We start from the raw sequence: 13,150 nt of genomic DNA, 5'->3' as shown, positions 1-13,150 counted from the left end.
AACAGCTTTTTTGAGTCATCTCTGTTCCTGTTAGTAATCTCTCTCCTATACCCCTGTAAGTAATCTCTCTCTCTATACTCCTATAAGTAATCCCTCATCTATACCCGTTAGTAATCCCTCACCTATAGTCCTGTTAGTAATCCCTCTCCTATACTCCTGTTAGTAATCTTCACCTATACTCCTGTTAGTAATCCCTCTCCTATACTCTTGTTAGTAACCTTCACCTATACTCCTGTTAATAATCCCTCTCCTATACTCCTGTTAATAATCCCTCTCCTATACTCCTGTTAGTAATCCCTCTCCTATACTCCTATTAGTAACCCCTCATCTATACTCCTGTTAGTAATCCCTCACCTACCCCTGTTAGTAGCTCCAATCCAAGCCCATTGGTTCACCAAATTGGACTTTGGTGCAGTCATTACTTTTGATCTCATGGTTTTACTTTTTGGAGTTAGTAGACATGTGTATGTAGCAACTCCTCAGAAAAATACTCTTACACAACATGCTACCAAGAAGTATAGCACTGTCCTACCATGTCTAAGATCTTAGATTAAATACTTTGTGCCTCACTAAAAGGACAAAGTATATGAAGCCCAAAAGACTAAGTGTCCAACCATATTAAAGTCTGTGTAATAACCAGACAAATTCCTATTTACTAAAATTATTGTGTCTATTTTCTGGTAGTTGAAAAGGCCTAACTTAACATCAGTGCAGTCATGACAGGTTGCAAGCTAACAATACTGACACTAGGCTTCAGCAATACAATAACCAGGAAAAGCCACAGAGCAGAACTGAGACAAGTATTAAATGCTCCAGAACATTAGGAATAGCTCCTAACTTGTACATAGGTAAGCTATTCCTTGCAGCAACACAGGTACCAATCCCTGTTTGATAAGACTTTTGTCACCTCACTCAGGAGTTCAACCCCCAGCTGAATCCTTTACTCCCCATCCTTTACTCCTTAAAAATCCTGCCATAGCTGAGCTCAGTGGTCTCCCTGATCCAGCCACTGTGTTGGAGAGGATGGAGAGCACAGGCTCAAGCTTGGAATTAATGGCTCTTTCCTTTTGCATATGAACTCAGACTCTTGGTGGTTTCTGGGGAATTCATGACACAGGCATGTAGTATGTATGTTCTTTGCATACCATCTTACCATTATGAAAAGATAACAGGTTATGCATGTTAATGGTATGCTTATGAACTAAGAATTACTTAGCTTGTTTATTTACTGGTTCTGAATTTTAGATACCTCATCAAGAAAAATCTGAGTTAAATGATTATTAGAATTCTTACAAAAATCTCCAGTCAAAGTTTTCTGCTGGGCCCAAAGAATTTTTTAGGGGACAGGAGAGGAAGGGAGGGGAGAGGAAAAAAATGTATAGCGTAATAAAAACAGTAAATTCTTTTTGGTATAACAAAAAGCTCCAGTCAAAGGTTTCTGTTGTGATTTTAATCCCAGCACTCAGATCTCTGTGATTCAAGTTCAGCCTGGTCTACAAAGAGAATTCCAGGACAGTCAGGGCTTCTTTGTGTAGCCTTGACTGTCTCAGAAAACAAAACAAACTATATATATAAAAAACTCTTAGACCAAATCTTATTACATTTATGTGTGTGTACACATATGTGTGTGCAAGCACATGTTTCAGCATGCATGTGGAAGTCAGAGAACAATTTGCAGGAGTAAGTTCTCTTCTTCCACCATGTCAGATCATCAGGCTTAGAACAATGCAAGTCCCTTTATCAAGCTGAGCTATTCTGATGGCCCTACACCAAAGTTTAACACTGAGATCCTGAAAAGGAGGTCTAGGTTACCTGTTTGTATTGGACTACATGCTGAGACTGGAGATGCAAGAACAGGAATTTCAAATGCACACAAAAATCCACTCACTGACAGTCGAACTTTTTGGTTGTCCTGAGGGAAGTTCTACAAAAAGAAAAAAGAAAAAACAGGTTTTAAATAAAATAGAAAAATTATCTGCGATGTAGAGCCATTTTATTTTTTTTAAGACAGGGTTTCACTACGTAGTTTTGTCTGGCTGTCCGGGAACTCATCTTGTAAGACAAAGATGACCTTGAGCTCACAGAGATCTGCCTGCTTCTACCTCTTCTGGGATTAAAGGTTCATTTGTGTGTTTTTCTTGTTTTGTATGTCCCTTGATTATTTAAGTGTGGTGGTTTAAATAAGAATGGTCCCCTTAGGCTTATATATTTAAATGTTTAGTTGATGTGAGATTCCCCTCTGTATGCTGCGAATACCATTAATGAATAAAGAAACTGCTTCGGACCTATAGCAAGGTAGAACTTAGTTAGGCAGGGAAAACTAAACTGAATGCTGGGAGGAAGAAGGTGAAGTCAGGGAGAAGTCATGGAGCCTCCGCGGAGACAAACAGGCTGAAACTTTGCTGATAAGCCACGACCTCGTGGTGATGCACAGATTAATGGAAATGGGTTAAATTAAGATGTAAGAGTTAGCCAGAAATATGCTTAAGCTATTGGCCAAACAGTATTGCAAATAATATAGTTTCTGTGTGATTATTTCCGGAGTCTGGGTGGTCAGAAAACAAACACGCGGCCCCACTTTCAACAAACTGGCATGTCAACGTGGCCAACTAAATCCACTTAAAAACCTGAGACAGCTTAAAAAAGGATCCGAGACACAAAAGAACAGAGTTAAGTATGGTTTGGTAGTGGCATTTTCTTGGGTGGGCTCTGTTTGCTAGAAGCAAGCAGAGGCATGGCTCCTTTAAGAGAGGTTTTCCTGATTCAGTGGTAGCAGAAAAAAAGCCACGGTTTTAAAATGTCATCTTTCTGGACCATGCTACCAGTGTAAACTATGACTCTGGAGGTCCAGCTATGGAGCATTTAAATGGGGTTTTGTGAGCAGAGTGCTACAACCTGCTTAATGGCGCAACATAGATCCGCTGTATACCTGGAAATGGGGCAATGTGGATGGTATGCAGAGGTGGTAAATAGACCTCCTCCGCCATGTTGGATTGGGTGGGGCAAGCAGTCAGTGCCGTATTTGACCTAGCAATGCAGCTGCTTAACTTTTTAAGAAGTGCTTAGCATTTTAAGAAGCGCTCCTGGCCAGGTGGTGGTGGTGCACGCCTTTAATCCCAGCACTCAGGAGGCAGAGGCAGAGGCAGGCAGATCTCTGTGAGTTCAAGTCCAGCCTGGTCTACAAGAGCTAGTTCCAGGACAGGTTCCAAAAGCTACAGAGAAACCCTGTCTCGAAAAGCAAAAACAAAAACAAAAACAAAAACAAAAAGAAGAAAAGAAGAAGAAGAAGAAGAAGAAGAAGAAGAAGAAGAAAGAAGAAGAAGAAGAAGAAGAAGAAGAAGAAGAAGAAGAAGAAGAAGAAGAAGAAGAAGAAGAAGAAGAAAGAAGAAGAAGAAGAAGAAAGAGGAGGAGAAGGAAGAGGAGGAGGAGGAGGAGGAAGAGGAGGAGGGGGAGGAGGAGAAGGAGAAGAAGAAGAAGAAGAAGAAGAAGAAGAAGAAGAAGAAGAAGAAGAAGAAGAAGAAGAAGAAGAAGAAGAAGAAGAAGACAGATTCAGACATAACAGACCTCTAAATGAGACAAGATCTCCTGAGTAAATTGGGAGCATGGGGACTTTGGAGGAGGATCGAAGGGGGGAGGGGAGAGGCAGGGAGGAGAGCAGAGAAAAATGCAGAGCTCAATAAATATCAATAAAAAATATAAACAAATTTTAAAAAATGCCAAGCCCCCCCCCATCCTCTAAATGGGTCACAGTGTTGGATAAATCTATGTAGGCTTGGGAGAGGGAGAAAAAATAATATAAACAGTTGTCTGGATTATATATATTATTGTGTTTTCTTTAATTTTTTTTCAAGACAGGGCTTCTCTGTAGCTTTGGAACCTGTACTGGAATTAGCTCTTGTAGACCAGGCTGGCCTCGAACTCTGATTCGTCTGCTTCTGCTTCCCAAGTGCTGGGATTAAAGGCGTGTACTATCACTGCCCGACCCCTTCTTTAAATTTTTTGACTGTGAAGGATCTAAGTACAGAGAGATATTTCACTGTATGTGCTGCTAAGCTAAATCAGTTTGTATATTATAAATCTTGACTTCAGAATTTGCGTCTAAGGATATGTTGCTTTGGAAAAGAGGTTCTTTTGTTTCCACAGAGGATGAGAACCTGTGGATTATTTTCAGAATAATATGGTTTGATGGACCAAGACCCCCTGAAAGGTCACCTTGAACACCCCTCAAAAAAATTACTTCACCCAATAAACAGCAAGAAGCAGTTTGGAGAAAACTATGTCCATATTCCCAAATATAGTTTATAAATGTTTGTTTACATTTAAAGGGGGATATGATATAGATATGAATAATTTGCATTGGTATGGATCTTGGTTTATTGGTACAAATTTAAGGTCAATTTTGCTATACTGTATATATATATATATTTCTGCTCTTAATTAAAGTATTGTGATTGTGCAGCTCATTAATGTAATATATAATTAAGTATAGGTTAATAGAGAGTCATCTATAATAGTCAAGCTTGTAGTCATATTAGATTTTCTAGATGGACAGATATATATTTCAGATGGATAGGCATTCTTAAAACCTTTCAAAGACTACAGAATATGGCATTTAAAACATTTAAACTTAGGACTTTTCATGACATGAGACACATCTCCTGGCAGCACCAATTACTTCAAGAGGAAGATGGGCATTGAAGAGGCTCCTTATGGAGTTTGCTAGCCACTTGGGCAAGAAACTCTTCTTGCCTAGACTGCTTGATAGTATGCTGTGTGAACTGGATATGCAGGACCCACAGAGAAATGACTGCTGAACTTGCCCTAAAGGTGAGACTGTCCTTTCAGGTTCCTGCTTCATGAACGAGACTGTCATACATTCTGCAGGATACAGAAGAAAGTGACTTTCTTGGGCAGACCTGTACTATTGGTTAATAAAGAAACTGGCTTGGTCTGACAGGGTAGAACAGAACTAGGTGGGGAAAACTAAACTGAATGCCGAGAGAAGGAAGGTGGAGTCAAAGAGAAGCCATGTAGCCCTGCCAGAGACAGATGCCAGAACTTTACTCAGTAAGCCACAGACTTGTAGGGATATACAGAATAATAGAAATGGGTTAATTTAATATGTAAGACTTAGCCAATAAGAAGCTAGAGCTAAAGGGTTAAGCAGTGATTTAATTAATATAGTTTCTGTGTGATTATTTCAGGGGCTGAGCAGCTAGGAACCAACGAGCAGTCTCCCTGCAACATTTAGTCATTAAGGAGTGGTATTACTTGGTAAGAATTAGGAGGTGTGGCCTTGGAAGAAGTGTGTCACTGGGGGTGAGTTTTTTGTTTTAATAGCCCAAGTCAGGCCCACTGTCATTCTTTCTTCCTGCTGCCTGCTGATCAAGATGTAGAACTTCTCCAGCAACATATCTGCTTGTGTGCCACCCTGCTTCCTGCTATGATGATCGTGGACTAACCCTCTAAAACTGCAAATAAGCTTCAATTCAACGCTTTCTTTATAAGAGATGCCTTGGCTATGGTGTTGCTTCACAGCAACACACTTACTAAGACAGAAGCTGGTACCAGGAGTGGGGTATTGCTGTGATGGGCCTACCACGCTGTTTGTTGGCAGAATGTGAACTTTGGATTAGGAAAGCAGTTGAATGCTTTAAGCAGGATTTAATGGGTCATTCAAGTAGGAGCTTAGAAGATAGTGGTGCTGAGGGTGATGTAGACTATGGTAGCTCAGCAATATAACAGTAAGACATTAATATAATAACTGAAATCACTGAGAAACCTATCTTTGAAGAATAGAGTCATATTTCCTAGAAAGAACAACTAATATTACCTTTATGTTGGAACTATTTACTTCTGCAAGAAGGATTTGTTCTGATTTAAGTCCACAGAGATCACTCAGCTGCTTTTTCAAACCTGTGTACTTTTCATCCATATTCAGTCTTAGTCCATATCGTATTGGGGTAGTACCATCTAATTTAATTACTAGTAAATAAAACAAAAACTTTTTATTAGTAAAATCCAGGTTACAATAAAAGTCTTACAAACCACAACAGATATATCTGACTTGCAAATAGCAAATATTTTAGCCTAGAATTTTTTTTTTGTAAATGCTAAAGTAAAACTTAGGAATAATACTGACTAAAATCAAGAATTTTTTAATATTCATCCTATAAAGAAGTCTGATTGGTTTTACAAGCTTTTCAGAGTTTCTGCTATGACTGGAATTAAGAAAAGAATCAATGAGCTCAAAAACAGGCCCATGCTCTATACCTCTGGAACATGAAATTGTGTTTTAATGTGGAGTGTTTGATTATAATGTTGACTACTCATATTTATGAGAACTCATTGCAAACAAATGACCATAAATTCAGGATGGAAAATAAAGAAAATGAACTGGTTTTTCAGAACTCTGTGACCTACCTGTTATTTCTAAATGCATATAACTGTCCATTGGAAGTGGTAAAGACAAAAAATTGAAAGGGTCAAATCGGACACTTATATGTCCACATGTCTTGCATTTGACTTGGGATCTTAGTTGACCATGAAACAAATCCACAACGATTGATCTATTTCTCCTTAGATGGTTGTCCCAGGCCTATTAAGGAAAAACAAATTTTAATTTTCAAATTTAAAAGATAAACCTTTCAACACAATCTAAAATTACTGGTTAAGTATATTGGATTTAAATAACCACAGAATATACTCTTATTCAAATTTAAATGGTGCCACATATAACTGTGGTCAGAACATCCTATTTACTGCTTTATAAGAAACTTAAAACCAAGGAAGGCATGGCTGGTGTACATCTTTAATTCTGGCACTCTGGAGGCAGAGCAAGCAGATCTCTGTAAGTTTGAGACCAGTCTGGTCAACACAGCAAGTTCTAGGACATTCAGGGCTACATAAAGAGACCCACTACACACCATATACTACCAAATAAAACCTGTAGATCCAGGAATGGGTTACATCATTTTGAATTGTTGGCCAAAGAGATCCTATAGACTTTCCCAAACAGAGCCACTGCTCTTTGTTACTCTATACAACCTGACCATAAGATTTTATTGCTGAATATACCACATACTTTTGTCATTGAACATGGAGAAATTGAGCTGGTTCTTAACTATAAGCTTCACTTTTACTGACCGAAAAGCACTAAACACACTACAGGAAGAGAAAAGGAATCATCAATCTTACTCAGCTATGAACCCTGCGAACTATAATAGTGACTTGCCTGCAAGATATACCCATTCAGGGGCTGGAGAGATGGCTCAGTGGTTAAGAGCACTGTCTGCTCTTCCAGAGGTCCTGAGTTCAATTCCCAGCAACCACATGGTGGCTCACAACCATCTGTAATGAGATCTGGAGCCCTCTTCTGGTGTGTGGGGATAAATGGAGGCAGAATGTTGTTTACATAATAAATAAATCTTAAAAAAAACATATACCCATTCATGCAATAGTGGCACAAATATTTTCAGAATAACCAACCACCTTTTGATTGGATATAAGGCCTGCTTCATGAGATTGAACCTGTATTTGATAGTTAATGAGGCCAAGAATCTGAGACTAGATAGATGATAGGCCCTATGGGAAAACCTACAGTTTTCTGCTAAAAGAATATTGCAATAAAATGACTCCTAACAACATACTACTATATCCATAGATCAGTGACTTCCTGAACTCTCATCAGAGAAGCCTCTTCTTGAAGTAGATGGGAATTAAGACAGAGATCCACAACAGAACAACATGCATAGAGTGATAACCTCTTGAGCACTCATCCCTAAATAGGATGTCTTTATCATACCCCAAGCCTCCAGGCTCAGGGATCTATGAGAAGATGGGGTAGAAAAATGAGATCTAGAGGTGGAAGATAAACTAAGGAAACAATGTTTCCCAGATGCAACAGGGCTGGATGTACATATGAACTCACAGAAACTGTGACAGCATGCATAAGACCTGCCTAAGTTCAAACCAGACAACATCTTAGACCAGACAAGGGGAAGAGAGCACAAAATCCAAGGCCAAATTAAGAAGCTATGTGCAACTGATAGCTGCTACAAGTGTCAAAACTAGTTTTCTTAAATGGAGTGACACTGGGTATGTTAACCAGGGCATGCACATGCCCAGGAATTGCTGGTCAACAAAAAAAGACTCCATGTTAACCTAGGGTCTTGGGGAATGCCTGTAAACTCAGCCCTGGGGAGATAGAGACAGGAGGATCCCTGCAGCTGCTGGCTAGCCAATCTGTCAAATCAGTGAACTACATGTTCTCAAAAATAAGATAGGACATAGATTAAGAAGACAGCCAACATAAACCTCTAACCTCTATTACTACCTGTACAAACATACTCTGGCCAGCTTATTCACCAAAAGGCATAAAAAGAAAAAAAAGTGGTGGGAGTGATGGCTCAGCGGTTAAGAGCACTGCCTGCTCTTCCAAAGGTCTTGAGTTCAATTCCCAGCAACCACACGGTGGCTCACAACCATCTGTAATGAGATCTGGTGCCCTCTTCTGGCTTGCAAGCATGCATACAGGCAGAACACTGTATACTTAATAAATAAATAAATCTTAAAAAAAAAAAAAGAAAAAAAAGTGTCCAGCTAAGTCAATAGAACACGAGACTCGTTAAAAACAACAAAAGACTTTCAAAACTAACAAACCTCTGCAGCTACTTCCCAGTCAGGTCGTCCATCACTGTCTTTTAGTTCTACATATGGCTTCTCGTGGACTCGGTTGAGATCTTCATGAAGACCATCCAAAAGGAAAGCCAGAAGCTCTTGGGAGTCTTGTTGCTGGAACCCATTAAACCTGGGAGCATATTTTGCTATTGTCCACTGTAAAAATGAGGAGGAGCAGTCATTATTTCCTATCTTATAAAATATGGAACAAGAATGTTCCATAATTCAATCATTGATAAACATCAGAAAGAAAGTAAACGGCATAATATTTGATCTTCCTCTACTTCAGCAAACACATTCTGGATAAGAATTTACTCTTTCTTTTTTTTTTTTTTTTTTTTTTAAGAATTTACTCTTTCTAACTTTAATCTCAGGTGACAAATAAATGAGAGGCATTTTGACAAGGACATTTCCTAGTTTACCATCTGTGTGGTAGTTTGAATGAAAATGGCCCCCAAGGGCCCACAGAGAGTGGCACTATTGGGGGTGTGGCCTTGTTGTTGGAAATGTGTCACTGGTAGTGGGATGTGAAGTTTCCAAAGGTCAAGCCAGGCCCAGTGTCCCTCTCTTTTCCTGCTATCTGCCTATTCAGCAGTAGAACTCTCAGCCACCTCTACAATATCACGGTATGCCACCATGTCCCACCATGATAATAATGGATAAACCTCTGAACAGTAAGCCAGCCCCAATTAAATGTTTTCTTTGTAAGTTGCCATAATCATGATGGCTCATCACAGCAACAGAACTCTAAGATACCATCAAAGCAAACAATTTTTTATTCATAGAGATGGTTAATTTATATTTATGAAAATTTTATTTATAGAAATAATAAAATGGCAACTGATCATCATGAAAAACCTAATGTATAAAAAGGTTTTCTTCTAGTTACCTATTCTGGTCTTGTTCTATCTTAGGTTTTACTGTTAGAGGCCAAAAAGCATAGTGTTTAACTATCAGGATTTACAACTGAATTATCTTATCAATGCTAAAAATTTATCAGGTATAATTAGGTGGCCTATGCTAGCAGTCAAAGAGTACTAAAAATGTTTGCTCTTCACATAAGCAAAGAAGTTGGTAAATCTGTAAAGTGAACAATGTCTCAAAGAGGTACTGTTTCTTTAGTGTTTTTTCTCTATTCACTACACATACAGCAGTATTTTGCACTTACCTGATTTTATACAAATTTGGAATTTAGGATACTTAGTAAAATAATTTAAAAATTGATTAAGAAAGCTAAATAGAGAAAATGTGCAATAAAAGTGATAAAAGAACCATTAGGGAATAATAATATTTTCATATTATTTTAGTCTGCTTACCCGAAGCTTTAATGGGGCAACATTCTTCTGAGTTCCACTCCAAAGTTCCTGCACCAAATCGCCATAGCATTTAGCCATATGGCCTTTCATACCAATGGGATTTGTCCTAGAAGTTTGAGAGGGAAATTTGTTGCCATGGATTCTCCATAATTTACAATCATGTGGGCATAAAACTATCTATCAAAAGACATATCCCTTGGCCCTTATTCATATTTGATAAGGCAACGAAATAACATTTTTTTCCTTCACATTAAAGGGAGAGGAGATTTAAGTAATATTGGATTCAGATCAAAGCCACAGAAAATAAACTGCCAATGGATCAAAAAATATTACCTGTTGAGTTCATAAAGATGTCTCCCTGAGATAAAATACTGTGTCAGTGGTTGTGTGTTACTAACACACTGGATGCTCGAGTTCATGAAGCATGTGTTTCCCAGGTTACTCAGACCTGTGGCTCCTTTTTCTGTGGGAACTGCAACAAATAATGAGACAAGAGCCTAGCTATAGCAACATGCTGTGAAATGGTCATTTGTACTCAACTTCAACTGAGTTACTCTTTTTTTTTTTTTTTAAACCTCTCTTTTTGACAGAAACTTACTTAGCATCAGAGGTTGGTCTCAAACTAAGAATCCTCCTGCATTAACCTTCCATGTACTGGCATTATAGGCATGAGTCATAGCACTGGCTTCCCAACATGATAATTTAATTTTTTTTTTTTTTTGAGACAGGGTTTCTCTGTGTAGCCCTGGCTGTGCTAGAACTCACTCTGTAGACCAGTCTGGCCTTAAACTCACAGATATTCACTTGCCTCTGCATCCTGACAGCTGAAATTAAAGGCATGTGCCATTATCGTCCTGTCAGATAAATGGAGAGTAATGGTGAGAGTTTTTTCTTTAATCTTACTTTCAATTTTTTTCTCTTTCTTTTTTTGGTGTTTTGAGACAGAGCTTCTCTACGTAGCCTTGGCTGCTGTGGAATTTGCTCTGCAGATCAGGATGGTCTCAAGTGTTGGGATTAAAGGTATGTGTCGCCAATGACCAGTTTAAAAACTTTTTTTTAATGATTTATTTATTTATTATGCATACAATATTCTGCCAGAAGAGGGCACCAATATCATTAAACCACCATGTGGCTGCTGAGAATTGAACTCAGGATCTCTTAGTCATTTCTCCAGCCCCTTACATTTTTTTAATCACGTCATTCACATCAGTTTTTCAAGGAGTTTCTTGGGCAAGCATGATGATCCTTGCTTATTTGTAACTTAGAAATAGCCAAGTGTTATTTTTAATTGTGGCTGTTGTTATCTCGTGGTAGGCATGCTTATAACCCCAATACTTGGGAGATAGAAGCAGGAGGATTAGGAACTCAATATGAGACTCTGTTTAAGACAACAAGAAAACACCACAGAATTAAATTCTCCAAAGATGACTTTATCCTGGGCATGGTTGTACACACCCATGATTCTGGCACTAGGAAGGCGGTACTGGAAAAATCATATAGTCCGGGTGACATAGTAAGATCTTAGATTTAAAGAAAAGGAAATCTAAAACAATTTATTCTTTGAGGGGTATCCAGATGGCTTAGTAGTTAAAAGCACTTGCTGCTCTTCCAGAGGACCTGGGTTTGATTCTCAGCACATGTAGAGATTCATAGTTGTCCCAAGCCCAGGGATCTAATATGCTGAACCCTAAGGGTTCCAGGCACACCTGTGGTGTACAGACATTCAAAACACCCATAAACATAAAGTAAAATATAAATTTCAAAAATTAAAAAGAATTATTTTTGAGAATTTTATATATGTATACAATGTATTTTGGTCATACCCATCCCACCACTTCCCATAAGACACTGTCTTTTAAAACAAACAAATTAACAAAAATATATTTGTGAATAATTATTTGTATGTGTATATGTGGGCATTTGAAGATCGGAAGATTATGTGGGTTTCTTCCTCTATTTTACTTTCTATGACATGGTCTCCCACTGAACCTGGAGCTCACTAATTGGCTGAGCCGCCTGGCCAGGAATCCTTCTATTTTTGTCTCCTCAGTGTGGAGATTATAGGTATGTACTGCAGTGCCTTAATTTTTACATGGGTAAAAATTAAGGGGCCCTGAACTTGGAACCTCACAGTCCTATGCTATGCACTCTACCATCTGAGTTTTTTACTTTGAGACCAGACTACTCTGGATCTCTGCTTTATCTCAAGAGTTGGGGTGACAAAAGTATATCACCATATCCAGTATATAAATTATTTAATTGCAGAGTTAGAAAGAAATCTGAAAAAAAAAACTTGAAAGAGTTTACCCAACAAGAACAAAAAATAGTTTAAAAAACTGTCTAAGTCAGGTGTGGTGGCCTCTCTTCAGAGGGGGATCAAGTTCAAGTATTCAAGTTCAGTCTAGATGACATAGTGAAAGTACCTCCAACTACAACAAAATAAGTCTGTAAAAATAACATACTGACTTACCTTTATGTCTGTCTATTTTGCTACTATTTGCTATAAAAGACATTTCCTCAGGCCAGCTCATATCTTTGTTGCGAACTGGAAAGACAGATTGGAATGTATTAACTTCTTACCCATATGATTCTATCACTCAAAAAACTATGTTAAAAAATTATTTCTATTACCAGAACTTAAAAAACAACTCAAGTAAATTTTAGTAAGTCTAAAATCATTCCAATTCTTTATATTTTGAGTGTTTCATGTAGTCCTGGCTAGCCATAGACTTGCTATATCTATATGTAGCCAACAATAATCAGACTCCACTTCCTGAGTGCTGGTATTACAACTATAGTTGGTTTTATGTGGAATAGGAATCAAATTCATACATGCTAGTCTGGGTAGTGGTGTCATACCTTAAATCTGAGCACTTGGGGGTGGTGGTGGCAGATGCAGGCAGATCTCTGTGAGTTTGAGGCCAGCCTGATCTACAGAGTTCCAGGACAGCCAGGGTCACACTGAGAAAAGCCCTGTCTTTAACAACTAAAACAAACAAAAATCAAAACAAAACAAAAAATTCTCATGTATGCCAGGCAATGAGTCTACTAACTGAATTACATCCCTACATCCTTAGCCCCTTACTGTTTTTTTGGTTCATTGATCTCTCTCTCTCTCTCTCTCTCTCTCTTTGGTTAATATACAAAACAATGGA

At 38.4% G+C, this 13,150-nt stretch overlaps 1 protein-coding gene across 4 annotated transcripts in view; it reads right to left on the bottom strand.

The window, feature by feature from the left end:
* The window catches only part of Usp32 (ubiquitin specific peptidase 32), a 148,454-nt gene that overhangs the window by 36,446 nt on the left and 98,858 nt on the right, over positions 1-13,150 (bottom strand). For all 4 annotated transcript variants that reach the window (XM_048446738.3, XM_048446739.3, XM_085695605.2 and 1 more), the window contains 7 exons: positions 12,466-12,540; positions 10,329-10,467; positions 9,996-10,101; positions 8,662-8,835; positions 6,424-6,598; positions 5,834-5,985; positions 1,813-1,924 (listed from right to left, as the gene is read on the bottom strand). In XM_048446738.3, the coding sequence (XP_048302695.2) occupies positions 1,813-1,924; positions 5,834-5,985; positions 6,424-6,598; positions 8,662-8,835; positions 9,996-10,101; positions 10,329-10,467; positions 12,466-12,540 (933 nt within the window). The remainder of the gene's footprint in view (positions 1-1,812; positions 1,925-5,833; positions 5,986-6,423; positions 6,599-8,661; positions 8,836-9,995; positions 10,102-10,328; positions 10,468-12,465; positions 12,541-13,150) is intronic.

The sequence above is a fragment of the Myodes glareolus genome, chromosome 9 (genome assembly GCF_982192425.1).
Source record: "Myodes glareolus chromosome 9, mMyoGla1.1, whole genome shotgun sequence".
NCBI lineage: Eukaryota > Metazoa > Chordata > Mammalia > Rodentia > Cricetidae > Myodes > Myodes glareolus.
The sequence above is the reverse complement of the archived record's forward strand: the minus strand, read 5'-3'. Positions and strand labels throughout refer to the sequence as shown.